The sequence below is a fragment of the Silurus aristotelis genome (genome assembly GCF_946808225.1).
Source record: "Silurus aristotelis genome assembly, chromosome: 25".
NCBI lineage: Eukaryota > Metazoa > Chordata > Actinopteri > Siluriformes > Siluridae > Silurus > Silurus aristotelis.
The window spans coordinates 2,016,785-2,039,369 of record NC_139598.1 but is presented as its reverse complement, the minus strand read 5'-3'; the positions used below and the strand labels follow the sequence as shown (position 1 = coordinate 2,039,369).

General features: G+C 37.6%; 2 protein-coding genes across 3 annotated transcripts; both read left to right on the top strand.

The window, feature by feature from the left end:
- Positions 1-2,001: 2,001 nt before the first annotated feature.
- pign (phosphatidylinositol glycan anchor biosynthesis, class N) lies at positions 2,002-18,034 on the top strand. Of its 2 annotated transcripts, none has more exons than XM_083529374.1 (29): positions 2,002-2,110; positions 2,355-2,600; positions 3,469-3,590; positions 3,728-3,826; positions 3,905-4,011; positions 4,226-4,350; positions 4,810-4,940; positions 6,280-6,399; positions 6,501-6,541; positions 6,639-6,698; positions 6,867-6,959; positions 7,069-7,124; positions 7,214-7,292; positions 7,377-7,559; positions 8,794-8,933; positions 10,055-10,154; positions 10,269-10,361; positions 10,857-10,948; positions 11,036-11,138; positions 11,271-11,379; positions 12,261-12,363; positions 14,434-14,536; positions 15,544-15,630; positions 15,733-15,788; positions 15,897-15,972; positions 16,491-16,564; positions 16,766-16,808; positions 16,905-16,957; positions 17,506-18,034. In XM_083529374.1, exons 2-29 carry the CDS (start codon positions 2,374-2,376, stop codon positions 17,627-17,629), a joined length of 2,799 nt encoding a protein of 932 aa, XP_083385500.1. In that variant the 5' UTR covers positions 2,002-2,110; positions 2,355-2,373; the 3' UTR covers positions 17,630-18,034. The 2 variants fall into 2 exon arrangements, with proteins under 2 accessions (XP_083385500.1, XP_083385499.1); XM_083529373.1 differs by having other exon boundaries at positions 15,520-15,630.
- Positions 18,035-19,042: 1,008 nt separating this feature from the next.
- Positions 19,043-21,961, top strand: gpr141 (G protein-coupled receptor 141). The gene is made up of 2 exons (XM_083530343.1): positions 19,043-19,194; positions 20,466-21,961. Exons 1-2 carry the CDS (start codon positions 19,113-19,115, stop codon positions 21,326-21,328), a joined length of 945 nt encoding a protein of 314 aa, XP_083386469.1. The 5' UTR covers positions 19,043-19,112; the 3' UTR covers positions 21,329-21,961.
- Positions 21,962-22,585: the final 624 nt, after the last annotated feature.

The window sequence follows — 22,585 nt, the reverse complement described above, 5'->3', positions numbered from 1 at the left end:
AATGCAGTGAAGTTAAAGTAAAAGCCTTTTTAAATAGAAATACTTTAAAGTACAGACACACGAAAAAGCTACTTAAGTGCGGTAACAAATTACGCTATAATTTTACTACATCCAATATTAATACTACTTCTAGTAATAATAATATTTCTACCACTGCTCCTGTTCCTATTACTACTAATATTACTGCTACTTTATTACTATTACCACTTCTACTAGTACTACTGCTATTACAATTGCTATTACTACTGCTATTACTGCCACTACTACTACTGTTACTTACAATTTTACTACTTCTGTTGATTAATTGTCTATAAAATTGCCTCTGATATTAGCCAATAGCACAAAGTGTATATTAAAGCAATTGTTTCTACTGTAACATTTCATTCACATGGTCTTATACGGCAGATGATGGACATATGTGTTCCATCTGCTTTAATAAAAAAAGATTTGAGATTTAACCATATCTAATAATCGTTTTATACGGTACAGAATGTAGATTTAAGGTGTAAAGAAAAGAAATGAATAAAAAGGTGCTTTATACTTGTTTTGCATACTCAAGTGCTGTTTGGAGCTGAGGTCAGGGATGTTACAGTGCCCCTGGAGCACTAAGGTTTAAGGGCCTTGCTCAAGGGCCCCAAGAGTGTCAGCTGGGTGATATTGGGGCTTGATCTCCTGACCTTCTGATCAGTAACCCAGAGCTTTAACCACTGAGCCTCCAGTCCGAGCACTTTGTATCAGAGTGCTTCAGATACTTCCAGACAGAGTTTACGCATTTTGTGGTTTCATGTGTCAACATGACAAATAACCTTTTTTTAACCCATAACTTCAAGTGGGAGAGTAAAAAGAGAATATTGTATAGCAGTAACAATGTGAGTGAGAACAGAAACATAACATGTTTGTTTATGTAACATGTAGAGAAGATGCCAGAAGTGCCCGAGCTTCATAAACGTTTTTTAGGACAGATAAGTTAAAACTTTCTGGTAAAGACCTGGTTGAAAGCTGCTGTAACATAAACAAGATTAGAAGAAACAATTGATCGCGCAGGCATTCTGTATCATTTATCACTGTGATGCTGAGAATACACAAATAAAAATCATGATCGATGAGAAGTTTGTTTAATGACACCAATCACCTTGTTGATTTTCCTGGTGTATTATATCCAATTTTTAACCAAGTTCCTTCCAGTGGTGTGATTTCACCCAAAATGGCAACCTTTTCAGCATCCTGATGGGGTATATCGCGCCACCAAGCGGCCATATAATAAAATGTTCTGCAGAAGAAAATAAATCTTTAAAAAGCACAAATGTTTAAAAATCTACATCAAACGCGATGTTTATGTTGTATAAACTATTGTTGGGGAAAATTCTCACTATTAACTCTATAATAATACTATACGATTACTACTATTAATATCTATTAATACTGCAAGTTTCAAATTTTCTACACAAAATAAAGCATGTGCATGTATCATTGCAACGTAACACATTAAAAAAAAAGTTGTCACTGATTAAAAAAAGCAAAATAAAACGTGAAACTAAAGAAAGAAAATGACAGAAAATGCAGTCAGGGGTGTAGCAAATGTGTATAAGTGTATATGAGTTATATATTCTTAGTTTTCTTAATATATTATTATTATTATTATTATTATTATTATTATTATTATTATTATTATTATTATTAGTAGTAGTAGTAGTATTGTAATTATAAGAAGGAAGGCTCACATGGCCAATCTAATACGTGTTGTTATTTATTTTGGTTAAAGTGCGACATCTAGTGGTTAAAATTGTAAAACTCGTTCTTTGAAAAATTCATCGTTTTGTATAAAACATTATTAAATAATAAACACAAAACCTGTTGTTTTTTAATAAAGTACAATCAGACGGATGATAAAAAATTAAACCAATGTAAATAAACTATAACAACTGATATGTACATAAAGGAAAACGTAAAAAGAAATAACAAAAAGCACCAGTTAGCAGTCAAACTTCATTACCCATCATGCTTTGAAAGACGGTCGCGTTTTGTATGACGTCATCCAGGAAGTGAAGCACTGAAACACACAAGGTGCTTTACAGTGAAGTTATTATTGAAGAACATTTTGCTGGATAAGGTAAGATTAACGAGTTAAATCCCAAATGACTTCCTGTGTTAAATCTAGTGCACTACTGAGGGTGCAGTGTTCGTCCTAATCTGCCCTTTGGAGTGTGTTTATAGAGGGATTAAGGGGTTATAATGGATTCAGCCCATTTGAAAGCAGTCATAATGAAAAGTAAGAGAATGATAAGTAACAGGTGAAAGATCAAAGTGAACTAAATAACTTTATCTTCTGTTAAGCAGCTGTTTGTATTTCTCAGGATCAGGTCGAGTAACAGGATGAACATGATTACGTTCTTTATCGTGGGTCTCCTGGTCCATGTGGTTTTCTTCATCTCCATATTTGACATCTACTTCACATCACCTCTGGTCCATGGGATGAGTCCTCAGCGTGTTCCTTTACCGTCACCTGCCAAGCGCCTGGTGCTGTTTGTGGCAGACGGATTGAGAGCAGACAGCATCTTTAAGTTTGACCCCAGTGACCCCATCAGGGTGCCTTTTATAAGGTGTGAACTGTGTGTACTATCCATCTGTCCATCTATCTATTCATCCATCCGTCAATCCATTCGTTTATTACTTTCCTTACTTCACTTTTGTTACTGCTCTTACTTTCCTTCTTACCTCTAATGCTTCCTTATTTCTGCATTTCCCACTTCCACATAATTCCACCTTCTATTTTTCAGTCTGCACTCTTTTCTTCCTTTATTCATTCCTCCTTTTCTGCAATACCCTCTCATTTTCAGCCCTTCCTTCCATCCCTCCCCTAAATCACTTACTTTTCTCTCTGTTTACCTTTCTTTAAGGGAAGGAAGTCTTACCTTACTTACATTCCTAACCTCTTTACATTACTTTTCCCACCCGTTTTCTTCTTTTCCTTCCTTATCTCTTTCTTGTTTATATTCCTTCTTTCCGTCCTTTCCACTTTGCCCCATCTTCCTTCCTCCTCTGTTTGTTTGTTTGTTTGTTTCTTTTTTTCTTTCTTTCATCCAATCCATTAGTCCACCCTTTTTCCCTTCCTTTTTTCATCCATCCATCCATCCATCCATCCATCCATCCATCCATCCATCCACCTCCTTCCTCTCTCTCTCTCTCTCTCTCTCTCTCTCTCTCTCTCTCTCTCTCTCTCTCTCTCTCTCTCTCTCTCTCCCTCCCTCCCTGAGCTCCATCCTGTCTGTTTAATGCTCCTACATGTTGTATGTCTGTACTCTTGTGGTGTTGATGTTTGATGTGATCTATTAGCACCTGATCACAGATTTCCAAAGAACAAAACTGAACATGGAATATTTTCTAAATGACCTTCAGCAGGTCGACTCACACACATTCTACAATCGTAAAAAATTTGCTAAGTCATCGTCTCATTATTGTGTCCGTCAGGAGTGTAATTACGGAGAGCGGTTCATGGGGAGTGTCACACACACGTGTACCGACAGAATCCCGGCCTGGACACGTTGCACTTATAGCAGGCTTTTATGAGGACGTCAGTGCTGTGGCTAAAGGTGATTATATCAATTATCTACAATATCATTTATGTATAATGTAGAAGAAATACGTGTGTGTGTGTGTGTGTGTATTTGTATATATGTGTGTGTGTGTGTGTGTGTGTGTGTGTGTGTGTGTGTGTGTGTGTGTACAGGCTGGAAGGAGAATCCAGTGGAGTTTGACTCAGTGTTTAATGAAAGCAGGTACACATGGTGCTGGGGAAGTCCTGACATCCTGCCCATGTTTGCTAAAGGTAGATCATGAGTGGAGCTCATGCACGTCATTGTTGCAGTAAATACAGCAGCTTTGTGTAATTCTGGGTTTGTTGCAGGAGCAAGTGGCGATCATGTGTACACACACACTTATCCCCCTGCGATGGAGGACTTTGCCTCAAGGGACGCTTCCAGGCTGGACACCTGGGTGTTCGATCAGGTGAAGGTGTGTCTCTACTGCTAATGTTGAACATCTTCAATGTTTTTTAAATAATATACACAATATTTTCACTCAGCCTGACATAAACGTGTGTATCTTCCCATAATGATAGAAAGAGCTTGTGCTTATTCAGCTATAACACACTTAATAAACAAGTACTGAGTCTCAGAAGAAGCCATTCAGTATTACAGGTACATATTGTCTCTTTTTTTTAATGCAGGATTTCCTGAGGTCTGCAAAAGAAAATAAAACCCTTATGTCCCATCTGCATGAAGATAAGATCGTGTTTTTCCTTCATCTTCTGGGAATTGACACAAACGGACATGCCCACCGGCCCATGTCAAAGTAAGATGAAACCCTGAAGCATTAGCCTGTTCTCTCCTCCTGTCTACCTGTCTGTTTGTCTATCTGCTGGCCTGCCTGCCTGCCTGCCTGCCTGCCTATCTGTCTGTCTGTCTGTCTGTCTGTCTGTCTGTCTGTCTGTCTGTCTGTCTGTCTGTTTGTCTGTCCGTCCGTCTATCTGTCTGTCTGCCTGTCTGTTTGTCTATCTGCTGGTCTGTCTGTCTGCCTGCTTATCTGTCTGTCTGTCTGTATGTCTGCCTGCCTGTCTGTTCGTCTATCTGCTGGTCTGTCCTTCTGCCTGCCTGCTTGTCTGTCTGTCTGTCTGTCTGTCTGTCTGTCTGTCTGTCCGTCCGTCCGTCCGTCCGTCCGTCTGTCTGCCTGCCTGCCTGCCTGCCTGTCTGTTTGTCTATCTGCTGGTCTGTCTGTCTGAAACATTTTCTTTGTATTGTTCTCTTTGACCAGGGAGTATCTGGAAAACATTGAACTGGTTGACAATGGAGTAGCTGAGATTGTTTCTGTGTTCGAGGAGTTTTTTGAGAACGATGGGAGAACAGCGTACGTTTTCACAGCTGATCACGGCATGACAAACTGGGGTAATTTTTTATTTTTTAACCTGTTTACATCTGAGTTCCTGCTCGGATATGAAAACTCTTGAACATCTCTGAAGGAGAACTATACAGTTCCTGAATATGTTCCTGATAATTACATCAGCAGTAAGAAACAAACATACTGAAGGCTGAAACTGACGTTTATTTGTTGTGTAAATGAATAGGACGTGTGAAAAATCAGGAAATTTAATATATGCCATGCAAAAATATATGTAAATTGATTCCAACATGTTCAGATAATAATTTTTTTCCTGTTTGTGTCTGACTGTTTGGAAACCCTGTATTGTTGATAGTCATTCTTAAATCTTTTTTATTTTTTATTTTAGTTTGAAACCAACGTTATTAATGGTATAAAGATTGTTCAATAAGAGCAGTTTGCCACTCATGGCCAAATTAGTGAAATTAAGTAGGGCAAGCTTTACAACAATAGTTCCCATTCCACAAAAAACTCTAGATTTCTAGAATTCCCAATGTGTTAATGTGCTTCTATATATTAAAAAAGTGCATCTCTATAACTGAGGCCTTGCATCTCAATTCATAGCCTATGATACATTAAAGATATGTAAGAAACAGCTACTGATACAATTTACCCTAATTACGATGCAGTATTTATTGCAATACGATGCAATAGACAGCAAATCATACATTTACTTTAGTGTCTTCTTACTTTTTAAACATGGCCCTTTTAAAAACAGGCATTTGTAGTGCAGAAAAAAAAACAAATAAAACCAGACATTCTTTTCCTGTTCTGTGTGCAAGAAGATGCAGCTCTACCTCTGCCATGTTAATCTGTATTCTATTTGACTCTCAGGACACGCCTCGGCCTCCGTAGTGTTGCGACATGTCATACAGTCAACTCCCGATAATTTGCGTTTCGGAACTTGGCGCTCTGGAAAATTTGCTGGTTCTCATTTGGAACCTAACTAACAGAAAGTTCCGGATTCTCGAAAAATGTGCGGGAATCCGTAGTGGGACTGAATGTTCAGGAACTTTAGGAATAACATTTGAAGCGACGTTTTCACTAACAAATTTCAGAACATTTTTAAAACACATTATTGTATTAATGTGCAGCCAAACCCCCCCCCCCCCTTCCCACCCCCAAGTGCCAGGGGAACTCGAGAAACAGTTTAGTGAGAAGAAATCGATGAAAATATGTTAACACTTTGATAAAATGTATACATTTATTTATCTTACCGTCCCTGCTGCATACTACTCTGCATGCCTCTAACTTAGAAATACCCTCTGTAAGTACTTTTATTTTAGCATTTTTAATAACAGTATTGAGGACGCAGAACCAAGATTGCTTGTTTGGATCTTGTTTTAGGATCTCATGGAGCCAGTCATCCATCAGAGACTCTCACTCCCTTGGTGGCTTGGGGGGCCGGCATTCAGAGAGCTCAGAGAACCTTCACTTTTCAGAATTATGATGATGATTACATCAGAGGTGAGTTTTCATACATTCAATTGTTTAGTTAATATGTGCAGTAGAGGATATTAGACTGGAGAGAACTGACCAGGATGGTTTGTGAATTGTGATGATCTCAGACTGGGGGCTGGAGACCTACAGGAGGATGGATGTTAACCAGGTAGATTTTTTTACATACTGTTTGTCTAAATTTGACATTGTTTGGTGTAGGAAAAAAAGAAATAAAAAGGTAATTCCTTATGTTTTAATGGATGCAGGCTGATATTGCACCGCTCATGTCCTCTCTCATCGGGGTTCCCATTCCACTCAACTCAGTGGTAAGATTGAGAACTAGACATAGTGTTTTACATCCATGTGAAGATGATGATGATTAATGCATATATTTATGATAGTTATAGCACAATTAAATGATATAAAATTCATTTTATATGATAGCTATGCGATGTTTTAAGTGTTTCTTTGTTTCTCGTTGTGTTGATTTGCAGGGGGTCCTGCCACTGGATTACCTCAATAACAGCCAGCATTTTAAAGCTGAAAGCATGTATGCAAATGCAATTCAAATCCTTGAACAATTCAAGGCAAGTTTCACTTTAAAAATAAGTATAATCATAATTGTTTATTTGATATGCTTACATGCCATTATTGTTCTTCTTCTATTATTATTATTATTATTATTATTATTATTAGGTAAAAATGATGCAGAAAAAGGAAACCACATTGTCATTTCTCTTCACACCATACCAGTAAGTGTTGGTCTGTTTTTTAATGGAATTCAACAATACACCAAAATCTTGTTTATTTTATTTATATCTCAGTACTGTTTCCTGTTTAGACCTCTGACTGATTCTCAAATGTTAGAGTTTATGAGTCACACAAGATCACTAATCCAGAAAGGCCACTTTGATGAAGCTGTAAGCACCACACTTTTAAAGTACCAAAAATGTCACTTCCTCTGTCTCAATTTGACGCATCTAAACTTTCGTTTATTGTCTCAGATTCACGAGTGTGAGGTTCTGATTAATCGAGCCATGGAGGGATTATCTTACTACCACACCTACGACTGTTTTTTTCTGGGCTGCAGCGTCGTCTTGGGTTTCATCGGGTGGACGTCTTACGTGCTTTTGGTGATTCTGAAGACTCACGCCAGCCTCCGCAAACCACCCATAAGCAAAGACGCGGTGAGATGAGAGACAGCAATTATGTAAACTTTACAAAATGATCAAATCTAAAAAAAAAAAAAAAAAAAAAAAAAAAAAAAAAACGTTTAGCCCCCCGAGATTTACAAACACAAAACTTGCTGTTTTTGGAAAAATCATTAAAAACATGTACATTATTTCGATAAATGTCACATTTTCAATTTGAGAAAGTGTATCCCCCCCCCCCCCCCCCCCTGCTATTCACACTATATAATGAAAAGTATTGGGACACCTGACTTTTCCAGCCATACATGGTTCTTTCACAATCTGCCAGCACAAAGTCGGAGGAACACGATTGTACAGGACGTCTTTGGATCCAGTTGCATGAAATTATCCCTTCACTTGAACTAGGAGACGTGAACCCGTTCCAGGTTTATTCCTGTTAAAAGGGTTGGAGTGGAAGATCTCCTGCTATAAACCCCTATTGAACATCTTTGGGATGAATTTTTCCCAAACCTCTGGCCTCTTTACCTCACCTACATCAGTACCTGACTTTACAAACACCCTTGTGTAAATGAATCTCACACAAATCTCCACAAAATCTAGTGGAACATCTTCCCAGAAGAGTGGAGGTTATTATAACAGCTAATGGCAACTAAATGTAAAATAAGACATTTTAAAAAGCACATAATGTACCAAATCTTATGCTCAGGTGTCCAAAACTTTTGTCCTCTACAGTGAATATGAACTAATGTTGGATTTGGCCTTAATTGTTAGTTAAAAATGAAAAAATGTAAATGCTAGATTATAACGTGGTTTCTACTTTTTTTTTATGAAGAAATCGAAGTGTCACTAATTCTTTCCTTTCATTTTTCTTTTCTGGTTTTTCATCCTTGAACATAAAGTTATTCACAATATTACTGTAAATGCAGGCACAATTCTACAAGTGCAATACAATAATAGCTCACAGGAACTGAAAAACAAAGTTAAAACATTGAATGAAATGAAACTTGAGCCACTTTGTTTTAAAAAACGCACTGCGTCAAACTTTAACATGTACAATTTGTGTCTATTGTAATAACTTCTGTATCCTCACATAGACCGGGTGTATGCAAAAGAACCCAACCTTTAAATCTATTTTTAGAAAGAAAAAAACGCTCTTTTTGTTTTTTAAATAATGTGCGTTGGTACTTTCCATCCATGTAGTTTATTTAAATGATGTGTACTCGAAGTGATGTCATTGACACTTTTTTTTTTTTTTTTTTTTTTTTGTTAGACCGCAGGAAGACATCTGGGCCTGTTGTTTTTGTTTGTGGGCCTGCTTGTGTGTCTCTTCTTGTTTCTGCAGGCCAGTTCCTACACCTACTACATCTACTGCCTCCTGCCTGTACCTGTGTGGTACAGCGTCCTGAAAGAGTGAGCCACCCTCGTTAATGCGTTGTGTTAATAACATGTATGTAAGTGAAAATGCTTCGAAGGCTCTGAGATTAGTATCGGTCATGTGAACATTAGGACAATACCTCTTATGACACAATATTTACCACAGCAACTATGTGTCAACTTCCTGTTTTCTGTTGTACTAGAGAAAGTCTTTGACTGGTCTAAATGACTTCATATTGAATCCTGGTCTTTTGGTGAGATTCTACTGCAAATGCAAATTTTTGAGATGATGTCCCTCAGGCTTGTTATATCTACTAGGGGTGTAACGATAAACGCATTCTTACCGAACAGTTTCGGTACAGGGTTTCCGTTTCGGTGCACCGAATTCAATCCTTTTTACTCATTCGTTACTGGAAATACGATTTGTAGTGCGTCGGAATACGATATGTAGTGCATAGAAAAAGGTTTGTTTGGCGCATGCACAAAATCGCTGCCGCTTTCTGCCATCTTCCGTACATTTTATTTTTTTATTTTTTACATCCAGCTTCAAAAATTTTTATGTCCAGCTTCAAGAATTTCTCTTAAACTGCGAAAATGCGGACAGTTCTGCATATCGAGGGAGTGAATAAATGAAGGATGGAAGGAATGAAGACATTTGTTAATGTTTGCTGAAGGAAGTAGAACAGTTAAGTAGATCATACCTTTAGAAAATTCGATATTAAATGTAAAACACACACACTTATATACACATCTGTATTATGCAAATGAGGTGTAACCAATGCCCCCCCCCCCAACAATACCGTACCCAAATTGAACCAAATCGCGACTTTACAAAAAAACGGGAACCGTACATTTTGTGCACCCTTACACCCCTAATATATACACCACAGATACTACAATAACAGAGCCTGTTAGTACACCAGTTTGCATGTTTTTTCGGTGTGATCATGTTTAAAAGTACAAAACATGAATAATATTTCAGGACGACAGAGTAGAGTTTATGTGTTTGGTTATTAACGCATTGAACATTTTTTTAAATCATTATTGTGTACTTAAATTTACAAATATATATTATTATATGAACCAAATCTACAGCTTTGTGTTCTAACACTATTGTTAAAGTGAACATTTTGTGTGGTCAATGCTATGATTTATAGATTCAGGATCCTTATCGAGTTTGCGAGATCAGTTCCTTCCCTTCCGCTGAGCAGATGCTTTGGATATTTAGTTCTTTTAACATTTGGGATCGAGCTACTGGTAAGTAGTGATGAGAACATTGTGCATTAATACCGAACATACACTCAAATATACTGGTTTTCTTCATGCATAAGAAATAAGCAGTGAAATGGTTTCTTCTCCACTGGTTTGCAGGTTGTGAGTTTCTTCTATCGGGCGATGTTGACTTTGGGACTGATGGCTCTGTCGCTGTGGCCTGTTGTTTCGGGGCTTTATAGAAAAACCAAGGTGAGAAATGAGAGTATGCTCTGTAGACTGTTTTCACTTTAGCGAATGACAAATTTAAAGCTGAGCATTTGTTTCCTGTGTAAGTTTGCAACACAGAGCTGTTATTCCGGTGACAATAAGCAAATTATATGAATTGAGGTTTTCCCAACGTTATGCAAATGAGGTTCAACGTGGTATAAAAATACAACATGACTATACTGTGGAGTTTCATTTCCATTTTTTATTTTTTTTTTTACAAAAGTGATGTGTGTAAGTTATACACATTTTGCATTTGAACTATTTCTATATGTTATGTGACGAATAAAAAAAATTCATGTCATCGTCACGTTATCCATGAGCAAGTAGTGTGAATCAGCAGCGTGGATTATTTCAGAGTGTTTATTTCTCTTATGCCACATCAGGATGCCAGCAAATACATTTGTATTTATTATAGAATGACACATCATGTGTTTGAAACATAGTTCCACTGCCTGACATATCCGTCCTGTGTTATAGTCCAGGTCACTCAGATGGGTGCTGAGCTGCTTGTGTCTTTCAGTGTTTCCTCTGCTGCCCGTTGTTGGGCGAGAACCCAACACCAATTACGTGTAAGATCCTCCACTCTCAAAATCACAAACTGGAAATGATTTAATACGTTTTTCTTATACTGTATGTTTGTGTTTCTTTTAATTCAGGATATGTGCTGGAGCTCTAACGTTGCTCACGTCATTGATTTACATCTTGTTATGTAGGCAGCCCGGCCTGCATTCAAGAGATCGTTGGCTGTTTATTTGCCAGGTAATTTTATGATCGTTAATAACCCTAACACGTTAGCATTAATGCTCCACCTTGTTCACACTTAATTTCGCAATTCGTGCAAATGTGTCGTCATCTGCTCGAGTAGTAACACCGGTGTTGTAATGTGTGTAGATGCTACAGGTGGCGCTGTGCACATATGTGCTTTCCAGCACTCACTCCAGTCTGCAACTCAAACGAGGCCTGCCGCTCCTCAATCAGCTCATCAGCTGGACAACTCTGGGTTCGGCGGCTTTATATTTATCTCCCTTGTCATATTCTCAGCGCTCCTTCAGAGCCTGTCAGATGTTCTGATACACAGAGTGTTTTATGGTTCTTGAGACACGCATGTTCCTTTTGTGTCTACACAAAAGCACAAAAATTGGACTGTGAATGAGTGGAAGAAAATTCTGTGGACAGAAGAACTTGTACAAGACGGAGAACAGGAGAGAAGTCGTGATCCCTCACAGTCCAGCATGGAGGTGGATGCTTAATGGTTTGGGGTTGTTTTGGAGCAGGGAAGGTTCCAAAAAGTAAAAGTGAACCAACATGGCTCCCATTCCAGACCTCATCACCATGCAATTCCTTTTTTGAATGGACCTGCCCAGTCATCGCACCTAAATCCCGTTGAACTGCTCTGGGATGAACTGGATCACACGAAAGTAAGAAATCTCCAACTAGTGAAGAACATCTTTGGTGAGTTTTACAAGAGGCACGGCGAAGTATTTCAGCGGAATGTTCGGAGCAACGAAGTGTCGATTGTGCTGTTCTTCCTGCTAAGGGAGGATTTTTCAATGAAAGTAAAGTGAATCATCATCATACCATTAAATGACCGAGTTTGTTGCATAGAAACAAAAGGAACATGCATGTGTCCCTCAAAAACCACAGAAGACTTGGGGTTTTCAACTCTTTTTTGCCAGACTCATGTTGTAAACATCGTATTCAAAACGTCTTAATATCAATATAAAGTGTTACAACAAGTGCATTAATAAAAACCTGTGATATGCACAGACCAATAAGATTGAAGAATTTAACAGACTTATGATAGTATTGAACCTGTTATTGGAAATGTGTCTCGCTGTGATCCTCTGCCTCCAGTTTTACGAATCCTGCTCTCTTGTTTAGTCTCATCATTTATGGTGCCGCTGCTGAGTTCGACGCGACTCTTCCACAGGCTGCTGAGTATTCTCCTGTCTCTCACCAGTGTCTACCTTCTCCTGAGCACTGGGTAAGAAGCAGATGCTCTGAATGCACAGCTAGCTATTTCTGCGGATGCATTGCTAACAGTGGTTGGTTGTCTGCCCTCTTAATTCTTAAAGATGAGATTTCTAAAAGTCAAAAACTCTAACCTGTAAGATTGTTGCGTCACACTTTAGGTAATCGACCGTTATTTATTTTAAGATTACGATACGTCCAGTTCAGTTTTTGAATGACTTTAATTGGGCACAGGTGTAAAATGCAGTGCATCGTAAAACTCAGAAAGCCAAGAAGTCATGTTTAACTTTGGAAGACTTTTTTGGAGCGAAAACTTTTACTCTGGTGACTTCACTGTGGTACTTTTACAGTCACTGTCTTGTTCTTCTCTGAATTATTTTCTCGTTTAACTCACCACAAAGATTGCAGCAGCTTATTTTGATACACTGTGGTGGAACTTGGAGGAAGTGGAATGTATGCAAAGCCTTATTTACACCAACAAAGCCTTTTTGTTGCCTGCTGGTACCTCCATATACATACAGTAGAGCTGGAATATTGACCCACTGTGCACATTAGGACCTTCTTTGACCAACAAATACAAGACAAAAATGAAAGTTCAAGTTCAGAGGCAGGAATCGCTAAAGGCACCCACCCCCACCCCCACCCCCACCCTGCTTCTGTGAAGCCTGTATCTTCATTTTGAGGTCTAAAAAATCTTGTGCACAATTTCTGGGTTAAACCTTCACTGCTTAATTAATTATTATTAAATGTGAAAGTAAAAATGTTTATTCATAAGGAAGGGAAACCAGTGTTTTGATGAACTACCAACACAATTCTTAAGACAGAGGACTGGCCTCCATGTTGTGTCTGGTTCCTCTCAAGCTACCTTCCTCATCTTCTCAGGGGGGTTTTCCTTACTATTGCCACCTCTGACTTGAATTCAATTCAATTGAATTTTATTTGTATAGCGCATTTAACAATGGACATGTTGTATGGTTTAGAGACAGTGGCATTGAGTAAAAGACAGGAGGTGGAGCTGGAGGTAGCAGAGCTGAAGATTTTCATTAGAAGTGATGAAGATAAACAGGTTTAGAAACTAGTTTATTAGAGCGACATGTAAGACGTTTGGTGAAATGGCAACTGAGATGGTTTAGACATGTGCAGAGGATGGACATGGGGTATATCGGTAGAAGAACGATAAAAGATGCTGAGAATGAAGCGGTGAAGACCAAGTAGGAGGCTTATGGATGTTATAGATGATCCACTGTTGCGACCCTTAATGGGAGAAGCCGAAAAAAGGAGGAGAAGAAGAAGAAGTAGAGTGAGCCAATGGTGACTGTGGCAAGTAAAAACTGAAATGATATAAGGATGAAACCTTGAGAAGAACCAGACTCGAAAGGGACCCCATCCTCATGTGGGTGGCAACAAATGTCCATTCATTACAGTGCTATTTTTGAGGTGTGTAGTAATAGGTGCATAAATGCAGAACTATTCATGCCACCTGTGGTCCTGAGCCATTGTAGTCATTATCAGGAACCGGGTCAAAGGTCATATCTCTTTATTCAGGTCAAAAATAAGAATCGTAGGTGTTATTTTGCTTATTTACAAATGTTCTAATGTTCATTGTGTTTAAAACATGGCAACAAACTCTACAAAATGACACGGTCCTTCATTCCATCCGTATATATTTTTAGCGTTAATGAGTTTAATCTCATCTAATTCTTGGTTTGTAGTTAGTGATTTTTTATTTTCTGTTCTGATTATTTGGTCTTCTAAAGGTATGAGGTCAGAGGTCATTAGTTTGAGGTTATTGGCTGCACCAAGTTTTTCATGCAATAGAGAAATATACTGTCCCATCAAGTTTTAATGAACTTGATAGATGATTTTTGTTATTTATCCATAAAAATAATGTTTCATGATTTTGAAGTCCCGTATACTTTCTCAGACTTTCGGTCAAGCGAACCTAGAAGATGTGATTTGGATATCGCTAGCATCAAAATCCTGCCGAGTGTTTTTTTAATACGAGTTCTACAGGATATCTAGATGGATGACATCATCTGCAAGGTTGTGTTTGCTAACATTTGGAGGTGTTTGGTTTGTATAGGTGCGAGGCCTTGTTTCCCCCTGTACTGTCATGGCTGATGTTCGTGTGGATCCATATGGAGCAAGAAGCTGTGGATACACAGGGAATGTCCAACAGGAATGAGGTAACACTCTCTCTCTTTCGCATTCTTTCTTCGGCTGAATGACAGTTTCTTATATTTTCATATTCTGTAGCTTCTGCTTAAAAGTGTTGGGTTTGTGGGTTTTGGTAGCATTTCTCATAAATTCACAAATAATAAAAAGTTGACATGGTTCAGTAACCTCTTTAAGTAGGTCACCATCACATGACTGGTCTGGATACAAATTGGAGTATTAAACGTTTTGGATCTGTACTGAAATAAACGAGGGAATTTCTTATGATGTTTTCAATACATGTATCTATGATTAGTTTAGAAATCTGGTTCAATATTTTCTTTTCGAAACAGGAAATCTAAACACCATCACGTAAATGAGATGCTCAAAAACAGATTGGCTCGATGCCATAAATTGCACAGAGAGAGTGAATGAATTCAGTGATTAATGTTCAGTCTTAATAGTTTGCAATTTTTTATTCATCTAACGCAAACCCGAGCAGATCTGCAATCAACTGGAAAGTTGACCACCGGTTTTGCTATTAATGAGCAATGAGACCTGTAGGTGTTGCGTCTGCTGCAAGTTTTTATTTTTGTGGATTCTGTGGTTCCTATTATTAGGTTACACAAAATAGCAGTAAAGCACAAAGCAAACTCGGAGCTCCTAGACTCGCGTTGGATAGAACCGTTTGTGCAAAACCTCTTTACTTAGAATCAGGTGCAGGAAGGAAGAACATCTAGCACAGCGAATTGCTAAAGCAGAACCAGGAGCTGAATTTAACCGCATGTAACACGTCTGAAATGTCTTAGTATATATACGGAAATTAATTAATTAATTTCTATTTATTTATTTATACGTTTTTACAAAAAACATAGATATTTCATTGTTTACATACAACATTGTGTTTGTGTTTTCCACGATTCCTGGTCATGTCCATCACAACCAGTTAGAATTTTGTTAAATTTGTAAGCTCTGGAACATGACACTTAATTTTTTTTAAACTTGACGCATTCAGATAAGATGTCACGTGTCTTCACAGCTCTCACGCATTGATTTCTCTGAAAATATCGACTTATCCAGAATCAGGCAGTTGAGTTTGGACGATATCAGAAGGTCATACTTCTTTGTATCCTTGTACTTGCACTTGTATTCTTGTACAATGTTTATATGTAGTATAATTCATGATTTTCAAATAATAATAATTATTTCCCTTAATAATGTGCACCAGGTATTTTTTATAATAATCGCATTCTTTGGCACAGGAAACATCGCCTCCATCAACAGGTAAGTTCTATATTATCAGGGCCTTTTCAGGAAGTCCGGTTTATAAAAGTGACTCGAAATAGTAAATCGAAATAAAAACTCCTCTTTTCTGTCTTTTATCGCTCGCAGTTTTGATCCAGCTTCTGTATATTGCTTTCTCACGGTCTTTAATCCGTTCATCATGGGTGGCCTTCTGATGTGGAAGGTACTGCACTCGCACACAAACATGTATCCTAATACCTAAACCAGGAAACTCAACCAGGAAAACACCTAGAACCTAATACCTGGACTTCTCTCTGACCACATTCCCTTCTTTTTACCGAATTCTTTGCATAATTGCACAACTGACACTGGACTGGTGCAGCTCAGTGACACTAATCTGGACTACTGTTAATATCTCTGTCAAAACCATACACATGCCTTTCTGTCTTATTTTTAAAATAGTATATATTTTTTTATACTTATTTTATACATTATAGTTAATTCTTTATACTATTTAAATTTTTTTTATTACATTTCTGATTACATTTCTTCAGCATTGGACAAAAGCATTTCGAACTCCGTATAAGTGACAAATAGAATTTGATTTGTTTTAACCTTTCTGCATGAAAATGTTTAAAAATGTGTGTGTAAATAATAAATAACGATTGTTTGAAAGTTGACCGAAGAACACAATGTTTTCCTCTCTCTCTGTTTTCAATATTCGCGTCTTTTTTTTTTCAGGTCCTGGTTCCATTCATAATTGTAATGTGCACGTTCGAAAGTGTTCAAGTGTCGACGAGGCTTTCGTCACGAAGGTACGGGGGTTTTACGTTTTCACGTCACAAAATCGCTCTGTTCCTCTGTGAAAAATTCCATTAAGTTTCAGCTTTCATTCTGGACCAACAATTTTTTGTGGTTGTTCTTTTTTCCCCCTCATCACATTGATTGAACAGCTTTCTGGTAACGCCCGTATTTACATTTGTATTATTTACATGTTTTTTCTTTCTCTTTTCCAGCCTTTTCCTCATCGTGCTGGTCATCTCTGATTTGATGGCGCTGGTAGGTTTTTTTTCAGGCAGGACCTTAAACTTGAAGTTATACTTTCAGTTTTTAAACCTCTAACCCACATTTTCATTGTGTCCTGCTTTTCCTCAGCACTTCTTCTTCTTGGTAAAAAACTATGGAAGCTGGCTAGATATTGGCACAAGGTAATTTCTAAACAATTCTTTTTCTCCTTCAACCCCTTAAACTCCCAGAAACCCTCATCAGTTACCCTCATCCCCCCGAGCGCACGTTTCATTTTGCAAAATGTCTAAGAAACGAGTTAGTTCCTGTTCTCACTTGCGTCCAAGAACCCATAATCATTCGTTTTCTCACCAGCACCCCTTTTTTTTTCTTTGTGATGTTACAGAGAAACTCCACAGTACTGAATATGTATTCACAAGCTTTACCTCTGGCCGTGACAAAGCGCTGACACTGTAGACTCGTCTCGATAACGAGCGAGCTCATTCATACGATCCTTCGATTCGCAGATACGCTACTGCCAGAGCTGCACTTATAGAACATTAAAAAAAGCTTCTGACCAATCAGAATCCAGAGTTCAAGAGCGCAGTGTAATAATAATAAAATAATAATAATAATAGTGAATAACTAAACAGTAAACTGGGAGTTTAGGAAGTTGCATTGCGTATCTATTCCATAATAGAGAACATTATATAGACACACCTGATGATTTTGTTTTTGTCTTTGTTTATAGCATTAGTCACTACGTCATTGTCATGTCCATGACCATCTTTCTGATGCTGCTGAGCCTGATGACGCACTTCCTGACTTCCAATAAACTCCAGATTTGGCAAAAAGTGAAAGTGCACTTTAAGTGATGTAGTTAGAAAAAGAAAATGCTCTGTGTTTGGGTGGTGTTGTGGTGACAATGAGGTCTGTTTGACACCACAAGTACATTTTCTTTTTGAGGAAATCAGACATTGCTGACAAACACACTATTAGGCAACAAGGGGGGTGTTGGGATCCGAACAAAAAAAACAAAAATGATGCAGTGTTTGATGAGATACTGTGTACCTGATAACGTAAAAAAAAACGGGTATTATAACGCTAGACTCATCACTTTTTTTTTTTTTTTTTTTTTTTAAGTGTGCTAAATGTGGACTGTTTACATGCGACTGTAATGATTTAAGCTGTACTGCTGACTTTTATTTGACTTGATCTGTTTTGGCTTCTGCTAGCTATTTATTAACTTTGTACAGGGCTGAATAAAGAATGTTCTGGTTCTTCCGTCTTTCTCTGGGATTCCTTTTTAGTTCAGAAAGTTGAATTGTTGAGTAAAAAAAAAAAAAGAGTAAATAAAGACTTGTCATTGGAGTGATGACCAGTGATGAGCTTTATCTGGACTTGGCTAAATTCAATATATTTTCCCAAAGAATCAATGATCTCCTGGGCTGAGATAGATGCATTACAGCACTGTGAAATTCTTTCTTTGCATATCCCAGCTTGTAAGATCCAGTGCCCTTGAAGCAAAGACCCTTAAGAGCCTCATGCAAAGGTTCAACAGTATCAGCACAGGGGCTTGAACCCTAAATGTCTGATCAGAAACCCAAGAAACCTTTTACCATTGAGCTACCACTTCCTGTGGTCTACCTTTGATCTCGTTTCATTTTGTTTGAGCTTTGCTCAGTCCCAGTCCTGAAAATGACCTTAAATTCTGCAACATAACTAACTTGCATTACTGAACCGATCACCTTCTAGATAACTCTAGATTATTTATTTTATTTATACCCATATGTGTACTAATGCTATACAATTTGTAGGACCTTGGTGGCCTCTCAGACCTCTCAGAAACATCAGCTCGGGCTTTTGAAGATCAAACAGGATCGACTTCTAACAGTTATAATCTTTTATTGAATCCATTCTGGGATGATGCAATAGTATTTTTGCTTTTCTTCTTCTTTTTATTTTTTTTTATTTTTTTTGGTACTTAATTTGAATTTTAGTCTTATTTCAGGTCATGCCATTACTTCCTTCCTCTGTCTGTGGCTACTCAATTGAGACTGGAGACGTTTTCGACTTCACACAGATTCTCTAAAGTTTTCAAAAAACAGTTTGAACACAAAGTGATTAAAGCAGAAAAAGGGGCTAAGTGAAAGCTCGAACGCTGTGAGGACGCTGCAGAGAAACTAGAGCTGTTACATGTGCAATAACTGTGAATGACAAAGCAGCTAGTGTTGTAAGACCCTCCCAAATTTTCTGTGTCATCACACACACACACACACACACACACACACACACACACACACACACACACAGAAAGACGCATGCCCACAGTTTAGAGAAACTGCAGTGCATATCTAAATGAAGATGGAAGAACTGAGACACCGGTACTTTGCTCTACTTCCTCTAGCGCTGTCTGCACACTCCGGCTTCTGCTTTAACGGTATGTCACGTACGATACCACGTTTTAATTTCGTATAAAAGAAAAGTGCTGAGATCTGAAGAGTATTTGATGTGCTTGTTTGTAAGAGTTCACCTGGTGGTTCCACAGCACGAGCGTTGAAAGTGTTGACACTCATAAAACTTTGCATAAAATGTGAATCATAAATATGATCAGGTCAAACGTGCTTTATTTTCGAACTGTTTTAAAAACAAAACCAGCTCCAAGCTGAAGTTTGGGTACATCTACAGTATACATGGAGATGTTGTCTTCTTGGTTTCTGTTGTCCCTTATTGTGCATTAACAGTGAAAAAGTTTACAGAAAGCTAAAGTCTTCTACAAAAGTGTCCAATGAGATTAGTTTTCTAGATTCTGTGTAGAGCGACACTATATTGCCACCCCATTGTAGGTTTTATAAATAGTTGTAATTTTTATTTGTATTTCTAATATGTACATGCAATAACAAATAATGTACATTATTGTTATATATGTATATACTATCAACGTCCTTTCTTATAAACACAGTATGTACATAATTAAATATTCAAATGTGGGTTTGCCCGCATGTATTTTTTTCACACGAACATCACGGACCAGCGAATGTGGCAAAAAGATTTAGTGGACGTTAAACAAAATTTCAATTCTTTGCATCATTTGCATTATAAGAAAGAATAAGATGAATGCTGTTATAGAATGTGTAGCCGAGTTTCTGTGCCCACACCAAAGATGATTCTTCTATTAGTGCACGTTTTACACAAAAATGTTGACACTGGAGACTCCTTCCATCAATCTGATATAAAATCTTTATTAAAAAAACTGCGCTTTATCAATAAATACACGTTATTTTCTTTTTTACTTTTAGTATCCGCTAAACAAACCCTTGTAAACGAGCTGTTGCTATAGAAACGATAACCTATTAGACCTGCACCTGCACTGATGTCAGAGCCGCCGAAACGGAAAATGATTCAGAAATGAACAGTGTTTTGCTGCAAATCTTATATTTGCTCACTAAGTTTAGTTTTCCTGCAGGTTATTTTTTTTTCACTTGCCTGCAAACTTTCACACTTTTCTGAGGCTTCTCTACCCACATCTACCTCCTCAAACTGTAGTTTACAGCAGAGCTGTTTATAAACCTGCTGCACAACACACATATATTTATAGAAAGTGTATTTACTCATCTGAGTGCCTGGCATTATAAATAAAAACAACATAGCAGTACATTTACACCAGATGCTTTGTGGTTCGTTTTAATGATGTTTATTTTCTCTGTTCAGAAAGCATCAATCAAACTACAGGAAAAGATGAAAGCGGGATGCAGGGATACAATGTTGCCCTGGTTTTAATCTACTCCGTGGTGCTGGTGGTGGGAAGCATCGGCGTGACCCTAATGATCAGTGTGCTAAAATCAAACCTGCACTCCTGGACCACCATCACCTTCTTCAACTTGATCTTGGTCCACTTCATCTTCTTGCTCACCATCCCTTTCCGCCTCTACTACTATGTGACGAACTACTGGAGTCTGTCTATGCCTTTCTGTAAATTGGTCAGCGGCATGATCCACATTCACATGCACGTGGTCTTCGTCATCTACGTCGTCATCCTCACCATTCAGTTTTTGCAGCACTTTAAAAAAATTGGCCAGATAGAGTTCAATCGGAGTCTCCATGCCATCGGGTTCAGCATCGGCATATGGTCCATCTTGATCATCATCTGCCCCGTGGTCTTATTCCACTATGGGATGAGTGCGAACAAAAATGAGACCAAGTGCTTCCATTTTGCTTCAGAGCTCAAGTCAGGACTGGTGTTTCAGTGCAACATGTTTTTGTCGGTTTCCACGGTAATTGTGTCGTGCATCATTAGCTGCACCCTTGCAGCCATTCTGTACACGATGATCAAAAAACACGGTGCTTCTTCATGGGCTCAGCAGGAATTCTGGGCTCAGATGAAGAACGTCAGCCTCGTGCTCATCATCCTCTTCTGTCTGGCGCCGTATCATCTGTATCGGCTGTACTATCTAAACAATGCTGATAACCTACAGCTTGAGAACGAGGTGTTTTTGGCCATCACATCCCTTACCAGCTTCGACATGATGCTTGTTTTCACAGGGAAGGGAATATGCCATAGGTGTTGGGGTTGAATGTAGAAAACAGATGGAACCTACTGACTAATTGTTGTAGGAAAGGAAGAGAACGACAGTCATGCTTTACTGCCGAGATCAAACCGAGCGACCTCAAGCTAAAGTACAATAAAGTGTTAAAGCCATGACATTTTTTATAAATGCTGTATTAAGAGGCGAAAACAATATCTCAAATTCTGTGCCCTTACATTTTTTGTTTTAATTTGTCAGAAACTGCCTGGAAAAAAATGTGCAATTTAATATTTTTACATTTCCTACCAGCGCAAATGAGCTCTATAAGTATGCAGAACAAGATTTTATTTTCAATTTTTCATCAGTGGCATCTGTACAATGATATAATGCGGCTCGTCTGGTTCAGAATGCTTGTCTGTGTTTACATGTATATCCTGTCGGTCTTTTTTATAGACTTGCCTTAACTCCTCTTTGTCTCATTGGCTTTTTAAAAAGCCTTTAGAGCAAAGGTTCTCCAAGTGTATTCTGTGAAGCATAGTTTGTTGGGTTTTTATTTTCTTTTACTTTTACCATGGTGGAAATCAAAACCTACAATTACTGAAGAAATTATATTTATGAAATAAAAGTTGTATAGTATTAGTATAACTATACATTTGAATAAAGCAACTACAATTTCAACTATTTTTAAAGGATGTTTGTTTGTTTGTTTGTTTTGTTTTTCATTTTAAGGAGCTCTAGCTTAAAATCTAGGATTTGCTGCCCTCTGTTGTTGAACACAGGGAAATGCAAATAATAACTGCAAACGAAAACCCAAATAAAATTTTTCTTTATTTATGTAGGGTGGAGAAACAAATAGGTGAATAAATTATGATTGTTATTTTTTAAATTTTGAATAATTAGAAAACAATTAATAATGATAATAATAATAATATAAAAATAGACAACAGTACAGAATAAATAAAAAAACAATAAAAATAATGTGTTGTTCTTCGTAAAGAAAAAACTGACTGGTTTCTGTCAAACATGAAAGTGTTTTTTAAATCCAAGGCACTTGATTTTTTTTTTTTTTTTTTTTTTTTTTACTAAAGATCCTATATATATATTTACTGTATAAATACATTGTTTTACATTTAATAGAATAATATTATGGTTGTCAGTTCATTAAAACATTTAATCGCGATTATTCGCATGATTGTCATGAGTTAGCTTGTGATTAATCGCACATTTTTATATAATGTACCTTAAACTAATACATTTCAAGTTTTTAATACTTAATATGGATGCTTTATGCGAATATATGTTGAG

Excerpts from the sequence above, each read along its gene's own strand:
- pign (XM_083529373.1), top strand. The coding sequence starts at position 2,374 with ATGAACATGATTACGTTCTTTATCGTGGGTCTCCTGGTCCATGTGGTT. Across the intron at positions 3,591-3,727 it reads CGTCAGTGCTGTGGCTAAAG|GCTGGAAGGAGAATCCAGTG; the intron begins GTGATTATATCA and ends GTGTGTGTACAG. Across the intron at positions 15,631-15,732 it reads TCAGAAGGTCATACTTCTTT|GTATTTTTTATAATAATCGC; the intron begins GTATCCTTGTAC and ends AATGTGCACCAG.
- gpr141 (XM_083530343.1), top strand. The coding sequence starts at position 19,113 with ATGAAGATGGAAGAACTGAGACACCGGTACTTTGCTCTACTTCCTCTA. Across the intron at positions 19,195-20,465 it reads CTCCGGCTTCTGCTTTAACG|AAAGCATCAATCAAACTACA; the intron begins GTATGTCACGTA and ends TTCTCTGTTCAG.